The 20,914-nt window shown below is 37.4% G+C and overlaps 1 protein-coding gene across 5 annotated transcripts in view; it reads left to right on the top strand.

Annotated features, from left to right (window-relative positions):
• Window positions 1-20,914, top strand: part of Ankef1 (ankyrin repeat and EF-hand domain containing 1) — an 80,377-nt gene that overhangs the window by 42,587 nt on the left and 16,876 nt on the right. For 2 of the 5 annotated variants that reach the window (XM_046433836.2, XM_046433838.2), the window contains exons 1-4: window positions 10,217-10,527; window positions 15,296-15,686; window positions 19,090-19,289; window positions 20,053-20,202. In XM_046433836.2, coding sequence (XP_046289792.1) covers window positions 15,341-15,686; window positions 19,090-19,289; window positions 20,053-20,202 — 696 coding nt within the window. In that variant the 5' untranslated portion in view covers window positions 10,217-10,527; window positions 15,296-15,340. Of the gene's footprint in view, window positions 1-10,216; window positions 10,528-15,295; window positions 15,687-19,089; window positions 19,290-20,052; window positions 20,203-20,914 lie in introns of those variants that run through there. The other 3 variants (XM_046433841.2, XM_046433839.2, XM_046433840.2) reach the window with 3 other exon arrangements.

Here is a 20,914-nt window from a genome sequence, read left to right as displayed (position 1 = left end):
GATTATTTTGGAAAAAAGTCAAGAAACTAGAGGCCCTTAGCAGTACTCATCTTCCTGTATGTTCCAGAACAACCCAGTCCCAATGTTCCCAGTTGCCATGAGACTGAAGAAAGAGGTAGACATATCCATGAGTACAATTCAGTGGGGGACTTAGTGGTGATGGTTTCCTGGACAGCAGCAAGACCAGTGCATTCACATGATTGGAGTCAGCTTATAAAGTGGTCAGGACAAAAGCAACTTCATCCAAACTGAAGTGGACCTGGTTCTTCTAGACATCAGACACATTCTTAATAATTACAGTACCAGAGTCCATATCCTAAAGCTACACATACCATGTTAGTGGTTTTATTTATAATATACTGGGAAAATATGTAGAGAACACTGACTAAGGTTACTGAGGGACAATCATGGTGATTATGACTCAAGATGGCAGTCATGCCAAATGGAATCCATACGCTATGACGTCACTTACCTAGAAATACTTTCCAATTTGACTCATGCTTGATCTTGCTTCAGGACTCCTAGCAATGGATAATGAGACATGGAATTTTGTTCAGTGATTTATAAAGGCAGTTGTCTCAAAGGAAACCTGATCAGCTGAGGAAAGCAGGACAGTGTAGGAGAAGGGAGCTAATCGGGGTTTGGGATTCTACTGAAATTGATTCTGGTCACAGGAGCAGCTTTGGAGTATGAACAGCACAGTTATTTATTCCACTGTTAGGCAAGGATCTGGCCATTTGTATCCCTGCACTAATCAATTCTAAGTGGGTAGATTGTAACTTCCCAAGCATCTCTGATAGGTGTGACCCATAGGCTGAGGATAATGCTAGGAAGGCTTGGCAGGTGTGAGCCTTGGATAGTAGCACTCACAGCAACGGGGCGGGGTGGGGAGATGCCCTACTCAGATAAAGGGTCAGCATTGACCACAGCCCAGTTCCATGACTGATGATGGACTATTTGTTGAACTTACTTTAAGAAATTATTGGGTTGCCAGGTGCTATGGCACACAAGTGTACTTTTAGCTACTCAAGTGCCTGAGGCAGGATGAATCACTTGAACCCAGGAGTTTAAGACCAACCTGAGCAACATAGCAAGATTTCATCAAAATAATAATAGTGATGATAATAATAATAATAATAATAATAATAATAATAATAATAATAATGGCAGCAATCAGGCTGTGTGATTTTGGTACATTTCTCCTAGCAGAGTGACTAAAAGGAAGCCAGCTTTTAGCTGATTTTTTTTATTTCTGTCTGGGTTCCTAGTCAAAGCCATGCTGATATTTGATTTTTTTTTTCCTCCTTTGAGAGCATGTACATTGGAGACAGATTTTATTTTATAATTTTCATTTGAGTGAGTCACAATATATTGGCCAAAGATTTCACTTTGAATTCTGTGTGTATCTTCATCATCCATATTCTTGCTTTCAGTTGCTGATTTTTCACTGTTTTTTGATTGCCATTTATGTCATGCAGTGAAATCTATATATAATGCATATAATAAGACAATAATTCCAGGTCAAATCTACCCCTAAAACAATACATTTATGAGCTGAGGCTCCGCTGGTCTTGGCTGAGCACAGCTGAGCTGATCTTGACTGGGGCTCACCTACATGTTGAGCAGCTGCTACTTGGCTGATATATGTGGGCCTCAGCTGGGGTGATAGGTCCTGATTCATATGATTTTTCATCTTTCAGCAGGCAAGCCAGACCCAAGAAAGAGGAGAAGTGTGGAGGCCATTAACTGAATTCATCAAATGAAACCATAGGCCACACCATCCTGGTCTAAGACACCAATTCTCCCCTGGACATTTGCAAGCATTGGACTTCTTTCCACTTATGCTGCTTTACACATCTAATCTGCACAGATCTGCCAGATGGATCCTTTTAGATCCTAAGCAAATTGCTCTCATTCCTCCACTCAAATTCCTCCAATGAACGCCCATCTCAGAGCAGAAGCCAAAGTGTTTTTGAGACCTTGATCTTCAAGACCCTATGTGTGGTAGCCTTCTTTCACCCAACCTTCCTACCACTGCCCCCAACATAAACACTGATTTCCATTCACAGCAACCTCCTTCTATTTTATTGACCTGACAGTAAGCCATGAATGCCTCTGAATCTTGGACTTATTCTTCTCTCATAATCCACTGTGCCCACTCTCAGTTCTTTTCAAACGTTTTTTCCTCAAGGAGGCCTTCTCTGCCCAACCTATATGAACGAATACCTCCAGCACTCGATATAACTTTTCTTCATAGCACCTATCAATTCCTGAATTATTATGTGTACATTTATGTTTGTATGCATCTCTTTCCCCCACTGGTATATGAACTCCATGAGAATACAGAATTTGCTTCTTTTATTCACTGCTTATAGCACCCAGTGTCTACAACAGGGCATAGCACATAATAGGTGCTTAATGATGATTTGTTAAACTAATGAATCAATGAATAAATATCCTTTTGCTTGTGTTTAAATTTGTTTATTATTCAAACCTCCCTGTAAAGAATGAATTGCTGTGATGTCAATGAAAGTTAAATGGTAATGAAATGAAGACAAATGTTTAAATCTTATTGATGTATTCCAGCACCCTTACCTGATGTCTTGGCTTGTTTCATGGTTGGCTCTCTTCTGAATGTGATTTGAATAATTTCATCTATGGTAACTAGAATACTAATTCATATTGTTCTATTGAAATCTTTTATTGAACTCATCTTTCTGTATTTCCAGATAAATAACTCCAAAAATAATTTAAGTGAAAAAAAATTCACAGTTTAACACAATATGAATTTATTATTTGTACACTTTTCCTAAATGATCTTCCTGAAATGTCTAAGAGTCATTTTAAAATAATAAAATATGTGAGAATGGCAAGATAAGAAAAAATAACAGTCTTCAGTTTTATAAAAAGAAGTTTTCACTGGTTTGAACATGAGTTATTTTAAACTTATAAAAGCTTACACAGAAAAGTAAATTCTCAGGGAAATAATCATTTTACTGCTTGGTCATATGGCATGGAAACAATGTCATAGGTCTTACTGGAAAAGTTGGACAGGGGAGTGGGAAAAATGACTAGAAGCATGCAAAACTAATCAAATTGTCTCTAGAGTATTTGCAATCTCAAGTTTAGTTATTTGCTACTATGGCAATGTTTGGCATATCTTGTGAGGAAAAGAAAGAAAGAAATACATATACCACTCACAATCAATAGTTACACGTAGATGCAGCCTCTGACCCAAATGTTTTTCCTTGAATAGAGTACAATAGAAGCAAAATTTAAAAAGATGCTTCGATTGTACCTATTTGAAAATTTTCACTGACCTATGCTTATTCTTTTATCAAATCCAATTATTGACTTAAATATTCATTATATTTTAATTACTGCAGACATAAAGAGAAGCACTGACTAAGGATGCATTCAATAAAAATTTTATCAGCTTGAAATTGGTCAACCATTTAATAATTCATTTTTTTCAGGAAGATCTAATTTTTGAAGTTTTATTTATACTTCCTATAGATTATTCCTATATTCTGATAGCACATACATCATTTTAGAATTATACCAGTTTATTTCAACTGTTTTTCTAGAGAAGTTTAAATAAGAGAGAAAGGTTTGGGCTCTTCTATAATTTCAATAAATGAATGCTGCAGTCTAGCTGGGCACAATCAGGAGCCACTTGTCAAAAGAAACTAACTTTATTTTTAGAACCACACACGCCAAACAAAACAGCCTCTCAGGAAAAACCCTCAGAGCCCCAACTGCCACCACCGGCTTTCCACAAGCCTCTCTCTCCAACCCAAGCCTCTCTCTCCACCTCCCCCAATCCTCCTGCTCTTGAGGCCGATTGGCTGGGTCATGTGGGCGGAGCCAAAAAAGTCCCCCAATGAGCAGCTCCATGGTCTGAAAGGGCAGGGAAACAGCCCAATGAGCATCACCGCAGAGGAGCCAATCAGCTAGATGTTGCTGGGGCCGCTGTGAGCCAATCATCAGCCGGCAGCTGGAAGTTTGCTGGCAGCTAGAAGTTTGCTGGGGCCCCTTCGGCTGTGGCCCTTTCCACTGTGGCTCTCAACAAATGTACAATAAAATTAACTTCCTGACTCTTTAGCTAAGATTTTTGTCAACATAATGATGTAAAAGGTTGTAAAGGAATATCTATTAGTTAATATAGGCCTTCTAAAATTTACATATTGCTGGCCAGCTATAAAGTTTAGATGAATACTCAGACCATGTTGCCATGACATGGAAGAGACAGACATGAAAAGATTTTTTTTAGCCAGGCGGTGCAGGCCCATAATCCCAGTGGCTCTGGAGGCTGAGGAAGGAGAATTGTGAGTTCAAAGCCAGCCTCAGCAAAAGCAAGGTGCTAAGTAACGCCATGAGACTCTGTTGCTAAATAAAATCCCACCCTCCAAAAAGGGCTGGGTATATTTCAGTGGTTGAGTGCCGCTGAGTTCAATCCCCAGTACTGCCCCCCCCAAAAAAGATTTATTTAAATAAATGTGCCAAATGTTGATGAATATTTGGTAAGATACCAAACTTTGGCTATAAAAGACTTATCTCAAAATGGCTTTAAAATATGGAAAATTATTATCTCACTTAGTATGAAGCTAAACACAGGGCAGGTCCAAGCTAATTCAAGTTCATTAAAGCTCAGAATTTTGGAATTTGTTCTCCTGGTCTTAGCTGGTTAGTTTTCATTCTAAGGCATGACCTCTCATACTCAGAAGATAATTACAGTACTTTCTAATGGGTAAGGCTGAACAAAGGTGGAAATTATCATCGCAGTCAAATTATTGAAACCTGGTCACCTTTTCCATAACCCACCTATCATCATTCTCCTCAACCCATTCCTCATTCTCATTCGTGGGAGAAAATTAAAGGTTTTCCTATCCAGTAATCTATTCCAACTTAGTATTTTCTGTCTAATTCTATTATTAAAATAGCAGTTACATATAGTTCATGAAATTCAAGTATTACCAGTGCTAGCACATTATATATCACCTGGTATGTGTTTGGAAGAAAGTGAAGAGAAAGGGAGAAAAGATACTGGACTTAGATAAGAGACAGGAGTGCTTGTTCCTTGACTGAAATGGCTGGACCCTGCTGACCTCTCCTCATGGAGACATAAGCTGGTTCTATCCAGGTATTGGGCAGGTAGGCAGAGTCTGATTTTTAAATAATTGTTGATCTGCTGATTTCAACATAGCTGGTAGACTTATTTTCTAGACACTGTTTAGCCTTAAGTTCTGTAACATTTCCCTTTGAAGACCACAAATCATGCACTTCCCTTTTTGGAAGTTATTCTCATTGTTCCATTGCTCTTTGGCAAGAGCAGTTCATAGCTTCTACTCTCAATTAATTTGAGAAATTTCCTTTGGAAACTGAGAAACCCTGGGGGTCCTATTTTCTGCCCTCTGAGAGCTTAGGGGAATGAAGAAGGATAGGACGATTTTGCTTACCTACCATGTTTTGCTGGTTCAGATCTCGAGTGGAAGCTTCTTGTCTTCTGAAATCTCCAAATGAGAAGCAGGCACCATCTATGTGGCCTGGAATACCTATCAATGTCAACAGTTCCATGTGCAGGTCTCAAATTGTGTGACCCACTTGGATTCAGGAAAAGTTCAGGAGTCAAACTCTTAATTTTCCTAAATTCTGTCTTCTCCAGAATACGAATCTCTTCCCTTATCATCTCCTGTTAATACATGTGACATGACTCGGAGTGGGATAGGGTCAAAGCAAGCATTTGTGACAAAGTCTCTCTGGAGCATACCCATAGCTCATCTAGGCTGGAGGATGAACTTGAAAGAGGCAAAAACGTGACCTCTCTAATATCATAAACAACTTTATGCTCATGTATTTTATTACTAACTCATCTTGTTGCAACAGAGTGCCTTTCTGTTAGGGTTCTACCTAAATCTTTATTGATAGGAGCTTGCTTTCTGGTACTTGGGATACAATATGCATTTTAACCAATATCCCAAAGTTATTCCTATACACTAGAAAATTTTAAATGACAGACTTATCAGCCTCTGGGCTTCTATGCCAAGAGAAACAAATTAAAATTAGAAATTAAGCAAAAGATAAAATGACAACTATTATGAGCTGAAAACCCATCTGTATATTGACAAGAGATTCCAGGCCTCCAGGCAGAATTGATGAGATATCAACCTAAGCATATCTTGGTTACAATTCAAAATTAAAAGAATGAAGGAGAAATGTTAGAAACTGTAAGGAATAAATAACAACTTACACACAAAGAAGAAAGGAAAAAAAATAGCCAGACATGGTGGCACATGCCTTTAATCCCAACAACTCAGGAAGCTGAGGCAGGAGGATCTCAAGTTCAAAATCAGATTCAACTTAATGAGGCCCTAAGTAAGTTAGCAAGACCCTATCTCAAAATAAAAAAACAAAAGGGACTGGGGATGTGGGTCAGTGTTTAAGGACCCCTGGGTTCAATTCTTGGTACCCCCCCCCCAAAAAAAAACAAAGGAAAAAAAAAAAGAACAAACATCTGGTGATGGACTTATCATGTGCTAGAAAGGAGGAGAATAATTATCTGTTGTAGGAGCCCTCTTCAAACAAAGACAAGACTATGCAGCATGGCTAGGATCTGTGCTTACATGTGTGATTGTCAGACAATGTTGCACTTTTAGTAATCACGTATGCACAGTGTTTCTAGGATACACACTGCACATGCAAAACTTCTCTGACACTCAGGATGCATGTGAAACCCTGCTGGAATACCCCCCTATGCCACCTGTACCTGTGCAGTTCTGTTGTAACTTCCTTATGATTTTATAGTATAGAAAACCCATGTGAAATGTATTTTTCCATATAGGGTAAAAAAAGGTCAAATATGTAATGGGGGGTGGAGGGGAAAGAGGGGCTACATAAGGTGCAGCTCTACTGCCTTCAGGATTTTGGATGAGAATCCACCCAGTCAGGGCCAGCACAAAATTCCTGTTCCTGTTGAACAGCCCAATGCCCTGTCTCTCCTTGTGTGAATCTGGCAACATCTCCACTAAAACAAAATGGAAGGAGCTAGACAGTAATGGAAAACACTTAGCGGGTGCTGAGGAAGAGAAAGAAACCCCAGAAATTTAGTACACAACTGAGATAGATTTACTTGTCAGGGTGAAATAAGTATATTTGCAGATTTGCAAGGAATCAGAGAATCGAGCTTTCCTGTAGTCCATAGTAAATCTTGGAGACAAAACTCTAACATAAAACAAATGATCCAGACAGAAAAGCAAAGGTCTGGGGATGAAAAGAAGGAAGTGGAGCCCAGCATGGCGGCATACACCTGTAGTCCTAGCTGCTGCAGAGGCTAAATCAGGGGGATCACCTCAGCCAGGAGTTTAAGGCTAGACTCGAAAATAGCAAGACCTTGTCTCAATAAAGGAAAAAAAAGTGATAACCAAAGAAGCTTTCTGTGTAGGTAAATTATTAGATCAGATGAAAATAATAGTGAAGGTTTTTTATGCCCCATCTTTAATCCCTCATCATAATCTTGGGAAGTGAATCTTTTGCTTTATAACTTTATCCCCCAAAATTAGAGGCTAAAAACAATGAAATATTATTTATTGATTTCTGTAAGTCAAGAATCTGGAAGCTGTGGCTCTGGTTCTAGGTTTCTCTTGAGGCTGTAGTCAGTATGTCAGCCAGAGATTCTGGCATCTGATGGCTTGATTGGAGCTGAAGGACTGGCTTCCTAAATAGCCACACACATGGCTGTTGGCAGGGGGCCTCAGGTCCTGACCACATGAACCTCCCTATAGGACTACTGAGAGTCCTTATAACATGGCAGTTGGCTTCCCTCAGAGCAAACATTCCCAGAGAGAGCGATGGAGAAGCCACCATGTTTTTTATGACCTCATCTCAGTTGCCACACACTGTCACTTCTATTTTATTCTATTCATTAGAATCAAGAGAATAAATCCAGCATATGTCAAAGGGAAGAGGAATCAAGCTACAGTATTTTGAAGGGAGAATCAAAGGATGCATAAAAATTTTAAAACACCACAATATTATTATTATTTTCTGAAACCCCAAAATGTTATTTAATATCCTCAGGTTTTACTGAGGAACCTTATTGGCCAAATTACACTGTTAATATTGTATGCATGTATGAATATGTCAAGATTCAACCATCATGCACAATTGTAACCCACTAATTAAAATGGGCAAACACTAAAATAAATAAATCCCCCAAGCTTATATGCACATTGGGTAATGTTGCTGACTAGACACCCAAATGTAGTGTAGTCTGACTAGACATCCAAATTTATAACCAGATACTCTACCCAAGAAAAAGGAAGACATGTGACAATAAAAAGCAAAGGTCAGGATGGCAGCTAAATAAATAAAGTAAAAATTACCAGAAATTGAAGCAGAGATTGATAAAAATACACTTGTTACAAGAGTTTAATACACTCTATGAATTAGGCTGATAAGTGGCATTTCCAAACCCTACACGGCCAACAAACTAACTGAATTGTGAGGCTTTGCCTACATTGAGAAGCGGTTATTCAAAAAATAATGCTTAGAATCTGTTAAAATAACTTTAGAGTTATACAGTAAGTACTGAAGGGTGACTAATGAAGTTTGAATATATATATATATATATATATATATATATATATATATATATATCTCCAAGGAGATAGAATAAGAATTTTTTTAAAAAAAATTTGATCATCCAAAGTCAAATCATGAAAAACCATTTACAACCATTATATTGACAAAAAATTTGATTTATTCACACATCAAACTTTTGATTTGTTCACACATCAAGTTTTAGCTAAGACACACACACTGCTGAAATTACATAAATTCTTACACATACTGGGAAAACAAGTTGTCATTATCTTGTTATACATAACTTAGGATTCATAAATTTCACTTTTTACTCTATATCTCAGAGGAACTCTTGAACTTGCTCTTCTAAATACATTGTCCAAGCATGATCCTAGCAGCATTTTCATTGCTTTTTATAGCAAATGCTGAGGACATCCCAAATGTCCATCAATAAGTAGAACTAACTTTGAAGGGGTATGGAATGCTCATATATCTGTTAAGATAAAGGAACCACAGTTAAACACATCCACAAAGATTAATTTCACAAATAAGACGGTGAAAGGAAAAAATATCATCAAAGCAATATGTACCATTCTACCCCATCTGTATAAATTCTCAAAACATGCAATACTGAATAGACATAATTTAGGACAGAATTCATATGAAACAATATATTTCTAAAGCCCTTGGATATGGATATTTCAAATACAAAATCCAGAATAGATGTTATCTCTGCAGACAGGAGAGGTAGAATCAGTATTGGGAAGAAATATACAGGGATTTGGCAGTAGAGGTAGACTTCTCTTTTTTTCCTTTCCCCCCATTTCCCCCAATCCCTCCCTACTTTCCTCTCTCTCAGCTTACTTTTTCCTCCCATTTTTAATCCTTTTTGTTACATTCTTTTTCCACAGCCTTCTTTTTCATTAGTCATGGAATGCTTTTATTTTTGTAGTTTTTATAAAATGTGTGTGTGTGTGTGTGTGTGTGTGTGTGTGAGACAGAGACAGAGAGAGAGAGAGAGAGAGAGAGAGAGAGAGAGAGAGGTCTTTAGAAGCTCTTATACTGCTATTTAAAATCCATGTTTTACATTCACATAAAACAAAAACTTTCATAATTTGCCTCTGAAAAAGTGTTCTAGGGAAAGGGAGAGGTGTTATGGTGCATTTGTAGGCTTTGAAATAAAATCATCTCCATGATATATTTGCTCCCACGTGTGCAGAAATATCTTTAAAGCATGTATATCTCCTAGAGTATGCAAAGAACATCTCTGGGAAGATTTACAAGAATCTACAACGTCTGAGAATAAATTCACTTTTCACTTTATTGTATAATTTATTGAATTTTTCATTTAATTTTACTTTCTAAACTCATTGGATGTTTTATCATTATTATTATTATTACCATATGCAGCTTTACTTTTCTAATTAAATCATGTTCTGCTTGACGGCCAGAGGCAGAAAAGAGAATGAAAGAAGGACAGAATCCTGGAGACCTCATGATTTCCCGCCTCCCTCCTATTCATTTTCCTGGAAGCAGCCACAGTGGGGGCGGGCAGGGGGCGGGGCGAAGGCGAGCCCCGCCTCTCAATGCACCTGGGCGGTTGCCCTAGCAACCGGCCCTGCGTGGCCCACGCTCACAATTGGCGGCAGTCTCTGCGTCTTGCACTCCGCACCCTGAGCTCACCTGGCTGAGCACTTGTCCTCTGCGGCCCGGGGCCCAAGGACTCTTACACCCTTCCCTGCTGGTCGCGCGCCTGCTCGCTCGCTCTGCCTAAAGGGTCACCTTTTGATTCTGGGCGCGAAAGCCAGGCTTCCAGAGCCCAAGGTCGGCTGGGAGTCAGCCAGAGCACAGAGAAAGAGAGCCCGGGCAGCCCCGGAAGGGCCTCGCGGGCCCAGGAGCATTGGTGCCAGGAGACACCGGGCTCCTGATCGTCCGGAGGACTAATAGGTGAGATGGCTACCTTGAACTTGCTACTTTGACTTTCCTCGAAATTACATCTCTATCTGCTCCTCTCTCCTTCAGATTTTTCTGAGACTTAAAACTGAAAGGCTCAGTTGAGAACCAACCCCGCTATAAACCAATGCTTACTGATGAGCTGAAGCTCATGAAAGTTTAATTTATTCACAGAGAGCCTGTACTGTGAGACTTTCCTAAATACTTTGTAAGGATTATCTCATTCTTTTCCCATTCAGCCGGATGAAGTGAGTCCTATTATTATCCCTAGTTCACAGATGGAGAAACTGAGGGACAAACTAGGTAGGTTGGTGTAAATAATGATGCAGGAGAGGGAGGATCACAGAGGATTTCCCCCCTCAAATCCTAGACTCTTTACACTGTGCCAACCTTCTCTCTTTCTAATGAACCTCCCTATTTCATATACCCATTTGAGAATTTAATGAGCTGTTTGTCTCCCTATCAAGGCAAGAAGCACTTGGACACACACACATATTCATAAATTTTCATATAATTTCAAGGTATTCAGAGCCTAAATGTACACCTCCTTCCCAAGTGAAGACATTCTACTCTATTCCATTTTCTTTTGAGGTTGTCAATACTACTGATTAGCCAAGATGACTCAGGCCTTGCTGAGGAAAAGTAAAAGTGTAGTAGTGTGATTACCCTATTTGGGATAGTATATGCTATGCCACTTACAAGGTACCTAGGGTTAGAGGGCAGGACTTTTGTTATTGCCTCCAGGGGTGGAGATTTTGGTCAGTCTTTATTGTAAAGGATAAGGGTACAGAGTGCTACCCTCTCCCCAGTGGGGCATTCGCTGAGAGAGATGAATTTTATACTAAACTGACCCATGATTGGAAAATGTTACATGCTGCTGATTCTTTGAGATGAATGGTATCAGAGACAACATTGAAGTCTCTGATTAGGAAGTTTCTGTCCTCTCAAATGAAGTGGCATTGTACTGATACAATCAATAAGCTATTTAGGAGCGTCTTACTTTAGTCTGAATATGTTATATGAATGTATGCAGTATGATACTGCACCTGACCATAATATGGCTACTAATCATAAAACATGCCCTAAAATAGTAGCTAAAATAAGTGTCACCAAGCCACACAGCAAAAGTCAAGTGGATGACTCTGAAACAGCTTATGGCTTTACTCAGACCCTATTCATATAATGAATCTAACAAGTGACATTCTCTGGTTCCTAGACCTCCTCCATACGTTATAAACAGATTCGAGGGGAAGAGAGGGGCTATAGCAAACAGGAGATTGAAACCACCAGTCATGTGATCCCTGATGTCCCAGCAGCAAAGATGGAAACACTAAGAAAAACCAGGCAAAGAATGAGGAGTGAAAAAAAAAAGAATGGGACACACCAGCATGTGTTTGACATTGGTTGACATTGGTGATTGCTCTCCTCCTTGACTTCTCCCAGTCTTAGTTGCCCTGAAACTGCCAAGACTTCATAACTCCCTGTAGAACAGGCTTAGAGCTTTCTCCTAACTTCCTAAATTTTATATTGTCTCATAGATTCTAACTCAGCATGCCCAATGATTAACTGTCTGCATTACCTGACCAATTTGGACCTTGTCCTAACTGCCCCATCTCACACACAGGGATCTAATTGCTCAAACCAGAAACCTGAGAGTTTTCTTTGAGTCCTTCTTATTTTAACTTTCCATCATTATTTATTGAGAAAGTAATTATCAAATGCCTCATATGAGTCAGGTTCTAGGTGGTAGAGGAATAATGCTAATCAAAATGTAGGCTTCCATGAAGGCTGTAGTCTAGCGGGAGAGAGAACACAATTCATAAATTAAATATCTATCTGAACTATTTTCAGAGAATCCATGCTTTAGAGAAAATAAAAAGGAGAAGGTCTAACATGGTGGCTGCAGTTGAAATGTTGAGAAGCACCAATCAATGGAAGGTCTGAGCCAAGAGCACTCCCAGGCAGAAGGAACAAGAGTGCAAATTCAGGGGCAGGAATGAACTTTTGTTCATAAACAAAAAGAAAGCCATTGTAACCTGAGATCACTAAGTCAGGGGGAATTGGGGAGAAGTGAGGTCAGAGGGGTGGGATTATGAGACCATAGTGAACAATTTAGATTTATTCTGCTGCAATGGAAAAGTGTTAAAGTGCTTTTAGAGAACTTTTTGTCACAAAGGTAATGTTCTGCATCTTGGTAGGGGTATGGATTATACAGGTGTATGCATTTGTCAACCTCATGGAATGACACATTTACTACTTATATGTTTCATTATATTCAAAATTGAAAAAAACAAATATATATTGAACTCCAGTTAAGAATATGTATACTGAAATATGTCTAATTTACTTTGAAGTGAATCAAATATGAGCTGGGTTAGTGGATGTAGGAGTGGATAAATATGTAATAAAGCCAGTAAATAATTACTGGTAGGATCTCTGTGATAGATATATGAGTGTTCAATACACACTTTATGTTTAAAAATATTTATCCAAAACTGTTGGGGAGCATGATCCTAACTAATTTATTTATCTACTTTTTTTTGGGGGGGGGGGGATAGGACTTGAGGTTGAACTCAGGGGCACTTGACCACTGAGCCACATCCCCAGCCCTGTTTTGTATTTTATTTAGAGAGTCTCACTGAGTTACTTAGCACCTAGCTTTTGCTGAGGCTGGCTTTGAACTCTTGGTCCTCCTGCCTCAGCCTCTGGAGCTGCTGGGATTATAAGTGTGCACCACAGCATTTGGCCACTAATCTACTTTTTAAAAAGATTATTCTGGCAGTTGACTAGGGACCAAAGGGGACTATTATGGAACAGTGAGACAGATTACAAGATTGGAAATTATTTGACCTAGCATAATAGCACTGGGTTGAAGTCAGAAAGTTGGAGATAAAGTTGATGGGATTTGCTGATGAAATTAAAAAGTGAGAGAGGGTCTGTGAGGCACAGAAAGATTGAAGGATAACTCTCATGTTTTAATCTGAGTGGTTAGATGGATGTCAATGCCACTATTAGACTGGAGAGCAATGTAGAAGGTCAAGGTGCTACCAAGAGTTCTGCTTGGACGTGTCACATTATAGATGCCTATTAGACATCCAAGTGAGAATGAAGAGTAGACAGGTGGATAGACTGTTGAACTCTGAGGAGAGTCAGCAATGGATTCCATAAGACATAAAGTTGAGGGTGAATAACCAGATGCTAAAAATTGGGCCAAAGTTCAGGAAAAGGGATGAGTCACCAAGGGAGTTCCTGAGGGTGGAATCCTGATGACCTTGTTCCATGTGCACTCCAAAAATTAGACATTTAACAGATGAACAGGAGCCAACAAAGGAGAATGAGGAGGGGTAAGGGATGATGTAGGAATAGAAATAAGCATGGGGATGTCATAGTTGCCTGTAGAGACTAATTTGAAGAAGAATCATGTGATCAAGAGTGCAACTCACTGCTATAGAGAATGCAGATGAGGGAGCGAGTTTGTGGTTGGGGTGAAAGATGGTACAGAGTTTCAGATTTCGTAGTGAGAATTTTTCCATTGCAAATGTTAGAGGTCCAGAAAACACAACTGTATGCCAAAATAAGATATGTGGAGGCAGTGGGGTATATTACTCACGAAAGCCTGAACATAAACTGGTATAATGGAACCCAAGCTACAACTCATTTCATCCATCTTTGCTTCTCTTCATCTTTCAAACATGTGCTTATTCTGTGATAGGAAGGATAGTTCCTGAAGCCCCAGCCCCACATTCTGTTGTTCAATAACTTCAGCAGAAATAGTATTTCCAAGTGGTTATCACAAAGGATGCCATAAGACATTGATTGGCCACTGTCGGTTATGAGCATGTTTCAGCAATTTAGTGAACCTGTAGAGGGTTGGTTTATTCAAGTGGGCCATGCCAAGATCACAGACCCATTCCTATGGCAAAGAACAGAAAGAACAACACCATTAAAACTACCTAAAATGGACTCCCCTTATGACAGTGGGGTTCTTGTCCCAGAAAAAAAAAAAATGCAGGAAGAAAAGCAAGCTGGGCATAATACCACTCAATCCAAAACAACATTTTTTTCCATAAACAATAAAAGGAGATAAAACTACATATGCCCATCATGATTTAATAGTGGGGTTCTTTATGAAAGTTCATAGTTACATCAACCATTTGAACTGCCTCATTCCCAAATAAGGTGACACAAAATCATTCTCACAACTTTGGTATCTTACAGAGCCCAGTAGATTCCTATTTGTAATGAGCACCTCAAAATCCAATACATTCTTTATAATATTTTTAAACCACTAAACTTGTCTGATGTCTACATGGTGGGAGACATGCTGGTATGGAGCCACATAGACGGGAGCTCAAGTTCTTATTTTGGCAATTGTGTTAACCTCACCTTCTTCAAGAGTTTACCACATCAACTCTACCTCCAACATCTTGGATACAATGGTAAAGCTGTGGTGAGGAGAGAAGGTTAAAAGAAGTACCAAAAGAGTTACCTAGCAAACTAATAATAAATTATGTGATGGAAGCATAAGTTTTATAAAAAATATTCAAAATTTATGTCACATGAATATTTTTTAAATTCATATATAATCCCTACTTTCTGAAATCAGTTACAATAAATTATAATAACTCTTCATAAGAAATAGCCTGTCTTCTTAGGAACATATGCTTTGAAATATTGTAGCTTAATAAAAGTAAAGATGATACAATTAATCTGGAATTCTTTCTTTTCTTTCTTTTCTTCTTCTTTTTTTTAACTGCTGTAGTTATTATTTTAGTACAGGAAGCATTTTTAGAGAGGCTGGTGAAGCATGTCTTTAGCAGATAAGAGACTTGAGAACTTGCAGATCTACAAAGTTCTTCAGTGTGTTCGGAACAAAGACAAGAAACAGATAGAAAAGCTGACCAAACTTGGACATCCTCAACTGATCAATTTCACAGAACCTGTTGATGGACTCAGTGCTCTGCACTTAGCCTCAGTTTCCAATGACATTGATATGGTCAGCTTTCTCCTTGAACTTGGGGCTCACCCTGATGTGCAAGATCGAAATGGCTCTACTCCAACAATGAAGGCTGCAGAACTGGGCCATGAACTGTCAATGGAAATACTAGCCAAGGCAAAGGCTGATATGACTATAGTTGATAATGAAGGAAAAGGTAACATTCCTCACATTCTATCCAGCAGAATAAAGTTCAATTTGTAGCTAGACATCAATACGATAGGCCTTTTTGTTTTCCAACTGTAGAGGTGAAATTACTCATGGTTTTAAGTGAAAGTTTAGGTTGTTATTCCTGTACCTAAGGATCTTGCATCCTCATGATTTTATCACAATTTAAGTATATCTTAGGAAATCCCAATTCTGGCTTATTGAAAAAGGAAGTTAGTATTAAATTAATCTGTATTTTGTGGTTTTTTTTTTAAATGAGGAAAATTATCAACATAATCCATACTGTATTACTATAATCATAATTATTCATATATAAATTCTTATGTAGGACAAAAGATGATGGAGATGATTTCTTATTCTTTACATTTTCAAACTTTGGCTAGTACTAGACCTAGGACCCCAGAAGGATTCTGTCACATCTCAATTGTTGTCTGATGTAGAAAAGACTTGTACCTTGGACCAGGGTGGATTCTGGTATATACTCCCAACTTTCTAGGGTGAAATTTTTAATGTACTTGGAAATGGAACTCAAGCCCTTAGAAATGGTGTCTCAAGGATTATTCAGGTGAAAGGGCTGTACTTCCACGTCCTATGACCTCCTCTAATTTCATCTCAAAACCATGGTCTGGGCTTCTTGCCTAAACAACTTCAGGTTCAGTCAAGTCATGAAAATCATCAAGTTACTTCCCACTGGACTTAATGTAAATTGGTAGATTGAATCAGTTTTCAAGGGGAATTGCTCTAAGTGCAAACCCATTAACATGTCAGCTTTACACGGGAAAAATGAATGAATCCCACTTTATAATGTTAGTGTTTTCTGATAGAAGCAAAATCTACTTTTGTATCTCTCTCCAGGCTTACTATCTGAGAAATGACTTGCTTAAAATAAGAAGAGAGAAAAAAGGAGAAGAAAAATTAAATTTAGGAGAATCACATAACAAAATTTACTTAAGATAATTTTTTTTAATTTTAATTGTTGGTTGTTCAAAACATTACATAGTTCTTGATATATCATATTTCACACTTTGATTCAAGTGGGTTATGAACTCCCATTTTTACCCCGTATACAGATTGCAGAATCACATCAGTTACACATCCATTGATTTACATATTGCCATACTAGTGTCTGTTGTATTCTAAAAGTTAAATATGGTTTAAAATGTTGAATCCTGAAAAAACAGAAGTTTCTTAAAGCTTTACAGTATATCATTTAAGTGTGTTTCATGGACCATTGAATCACTGGGATATTAAGAGTTTTTCATGTAAAATTGGTTCCACCATTGAATTTATTAGAGAACCAATGAATAAATCAAATTTAGATATGTATCTTTCACACTATTAGACCAAAGATGCTAACATTTTCCATATTTATTTAACCATGAATTAGTTTTTCCATATGCCATTAAATATATTTTGGACTTTGTGTAATAAATGTTGAGGAACACTCAATATAATGAAAAATTTTTCAATATAATGGAAAAATTTCACTTTCTTAAGTTTGAAGGAAAATGTAAGTCATATACAAATCAAACAGAAATTTTGTAGCATAAAGATCTAAAATTGTAAATTTTTAAAAAATCAAGGTAAAATCAGAAACAAGGTCAACTAAATATTCATAACAAATAGTATAGCCATATGATTAATATATATGCTTGTTTAAATATTAAACCAGTCAAGGTTCTGGGAAATTCATGTATGAAAAAACAATCAGAAAATCATATGGGAAGAAATTGAAAGCATAAAATAAAACTTGAAACAAATGTGAAATCTCATTTTCCACGGAATCTTATTAGTTGATTAGGTATAACCCATGGTTTGCCCATGACTCCGGGTTTCATCCTTCATCCTTGAGCCTAGCTCACCTTCGTAGCATCCTTAGCTCAGCCCCCACTTGCCAAACTGCTTTGCTAATTCCATAGTAATCTCTCGGCCATTAACCTAGTCTTTCTCATTGACTGCTGTGTGACTCACTGTACATTATTTATAAAGGATAAGCAAACATTTAAATGGCTGTTAGGGAGGATGTGAGCTATGTTCTAGACCTTAACTACACTTTACCCTTGATATATCTTGTTGATTATTCTTAATCAACTTTTATTAAGGCACAGGGTTCCCTTTCAATCTTCAGATTCAGGTTTTTCAGTTCAAGGAAATTTTATTCTATTCTATATAATTGAAAACAAATTACAAACATGTTGAAACTTCTTTGCCTCTGGACTCTTCCATCCTCTCAATTACATTTTTCTTTGTTTTTCCTGTCCCTGCCCATGGTTTTGGCAGCATCTGCCTTTTTTTTTTTTTTTTTTTTTTTTTTTTACTGCTTCTAATTTGACATTCATTTCTTTCAGTGGTTTTATTTTTCTTTACCATTGCTTCTCTAAGTTCTGCTGGCTCAATTTCACCATTTTTTCTTCTGTTCATCTTCTACGTTCCTCAGTCCTTCTTTTTTGGTCTTGGTCTATCTTTGCACTTCTATTTTAGAACAGGTTGTATTTAATTTCTTTGCTGACATAGGAAATGGGTCAGTCAATAACTTTCATTGGTATGGTTTTTCTAGTATTCACTTGTTACCTGGATTTCATTACCAAGTTCCTTACCTTACCTGGCTTTCATTACCATGTTACTTACCTTACCTGGCTTTCATTATCAAGTTCTTTACCTTTTTTGCTGAATCTTTTTCATAGGTCACATGCTATTTTCTTTTTGGTCATTGTGCCTCTTTGAATGAAGCATCCTTTTGGAGAGAGCTCATTGCAAAGTCAATTTAGAATTTGTTGGATGACCAGGACTTCCTTACCAACAATCTGCCCCAGGGTATAACAATGCCACTGTTATATATAGTACATTTTCTACGTGGATTATGTTGATGTTGTATGTGTTATATGTCCTGGGTATGAAGAGTTAGCATTTTCCTCTCTTCCTTGGAGTAAAATTGTTTGCCAAAGTGGCAGAGCTGTTTGCCCCATATAGTTTTTTATTTCACTGCTATTATACTGAAAGCCTGCTCCTTGCAAACCTGTGCAGAGGGAACCCAGCCATTCACCATACATCTCTGCAAATTCTAACAAGGAACACTTAGGTATGGACTGAAAGATGCCAAATCTTGACAAAGGCTCACATATGAGTGCTCCAATTTATCCTGAAATCGGATCCTATAACATTTAGTTATTACTATTTTCAAAATTGATCACAGATCAAGTTTCTCAGTTTTTATTTTCCTGTTTCAGTATTTTTAGTTGGTTTCAGAAGGAAAACCAAGGCAGACATGCCTGTGCTCTACCATTTTTAGTTAAATATGGATTTTCAAATGATCCTTTTTTTTCTTTACTGTCATATTCAAATATGTGTAGGCTGTTAACTAAATGCTCTTTGGGGATTCTATTTTTCTGCAGGTGTTTTGTTTTACTGCATTTTACCTACGAAGCGGCATTATCGTTGTGCTTTGATTGCCCTCGAACATGGTGCAGATGTCAACAATATTAACTATGAAGGAAAACCAGTATTCCTTAGAGCTTGTGAAGAAGCACATGATATTAAAGACATGTGCCTGACATTTTTGGAAAAAGGAGCCAATCCCAATTCTATCAACTCAGTATGACTATCCCTGTGATTATAAATATTTCTTTATTCTATTAGTGTCATATTCGTATAAATTTTGCATTTAAATATGGTAAAATTACCCTGTCAGCTTAGAGATTTTTTTGTTTCTACTCAAATGCTTGAAAATGTTATACTTTCATGATATTGTTGTAATTCCACAGTATACTTCCTAATTATGTTTTGAAAATTGGTACTTATTGTGCATAATGTCAAAATATCATTGTAGGAAATAGTAGAAGAGATATCACTGATGCCTAATCAAAATTTATCCCTCTTCGGAAATAAAATTTGTATTTCTGCTATTTTTCATGTACATTTGTTTTTACACTTGAATTGTTCTTAATTTTATTGAGTTTTCTTTTAATGGTCACTTCCAGAATCACACAACACAAAATATATTTTCTTCTCACTAGAAAACACCGATGACCTAATTTTAGCCTATATGACACCACTTTATTTTTTCACCCCATTTTTACTTTGTTTTCTCTTCAAGAAGGACATCTTCTTAGCAAGGTGTTGTCACAAGGTGTGAGCCTGACTCTGATGTTAAAGTTCTGTGTTTTGGACATTGATCCATTGTATGTACTTCCTTAATGTTTTTTTTTCTTTATATGAAGATGTAGAGAATAAAAATTTATCAAATGTAAAGCTAACATCAAATGGAGTGAACCCGTATTTATACCAAATTCATTATTGAACACGACGTAATGGGTGTAAACAACATTTAAACAACACTGGATCTGTTTCATACTCAGTCCACAGGTCGTACAGCTTTAATGGAATCATCAAGAGAAGGGGTGCTGGAACTAGTTCGGGGAATGCTGGAAAGAGGAGCCGAAGTGAATGTATTTGACAATGACAGACATGATGCTGCTCATTTTGCTGCCAAAGGAGGCTTTTTTGATGTAATAATCCACTCTTGGCTTTAAAATTTGTTGCTATAATTTTCTTTTTCTCAAATTATTTCATGTATCATATAGGTTACACTCGGGCAGTATTTTTTTTTAAAGTTACCTGTGTTGTTTTCACATCTTGATTTCCCTAAACATAAAAATTTAAACTTTAACAACATATTGTAGCTCTTTATTCAGGTTTATCTACTGTCTGATTTATTCACTGAATATTACCAATAAAATTTTGTCTGTGTATTTGACAATTAAAATTTCTGCCACTGGGACTACCCTATTTTGTGCCTCCCTTATGTTTTAGAATCTTCAAAGTATGGTTTGATATAATACTTTGTGGGGAAAATAATGCTGTCATTCCCTTGTCTCCCTACTGTATATGCACATCTAATGATATGCCTGATGTTTTTAAACTCAGAATACTCTGACATTTTGGCAAAGGATGTGTCATGGATACAGTGACCCTGCAGAAACAAAATGATAACTAAGGCTCTACCCTACTTTTTAAAATTCTGAATTTCACTTAAAATGTCTTTAATGAATTTTCTTTGAGTTTTGGCACAGTTACTTTTACTTTTTATGAGGTTTTCTTAAGTTGCTTACAATTACCAAATGATAATGCCCCAGATGAGTATAGATTTTTCTATATCCTGAATCATTGCTGTTTGATAAAATTTTTGACAATGATAGATATGTACTATATCTGATCTAT

This window comes from Marmota monax, unplaced genomic scaffold, assembly GCF_021218885.2.
Source record: "Marmota monax isolate L192 unplaced genomic scaffold, Marmota_monax_Labrador192_F-V1.1 WCK01_AAM20220418_F8-fsc00014, whole genome shotgun sequence".
Lineage (NCBI taxonomy): Eukaryota > Metazoa > Chordata > Mammalia > Rodentia > Sciuridae > Marmota > Marmota monax.
Note: the sequence above shows the minus strand (reverse complement) of the source record. Positions and strands in the feature narration are given on the sequence as shown.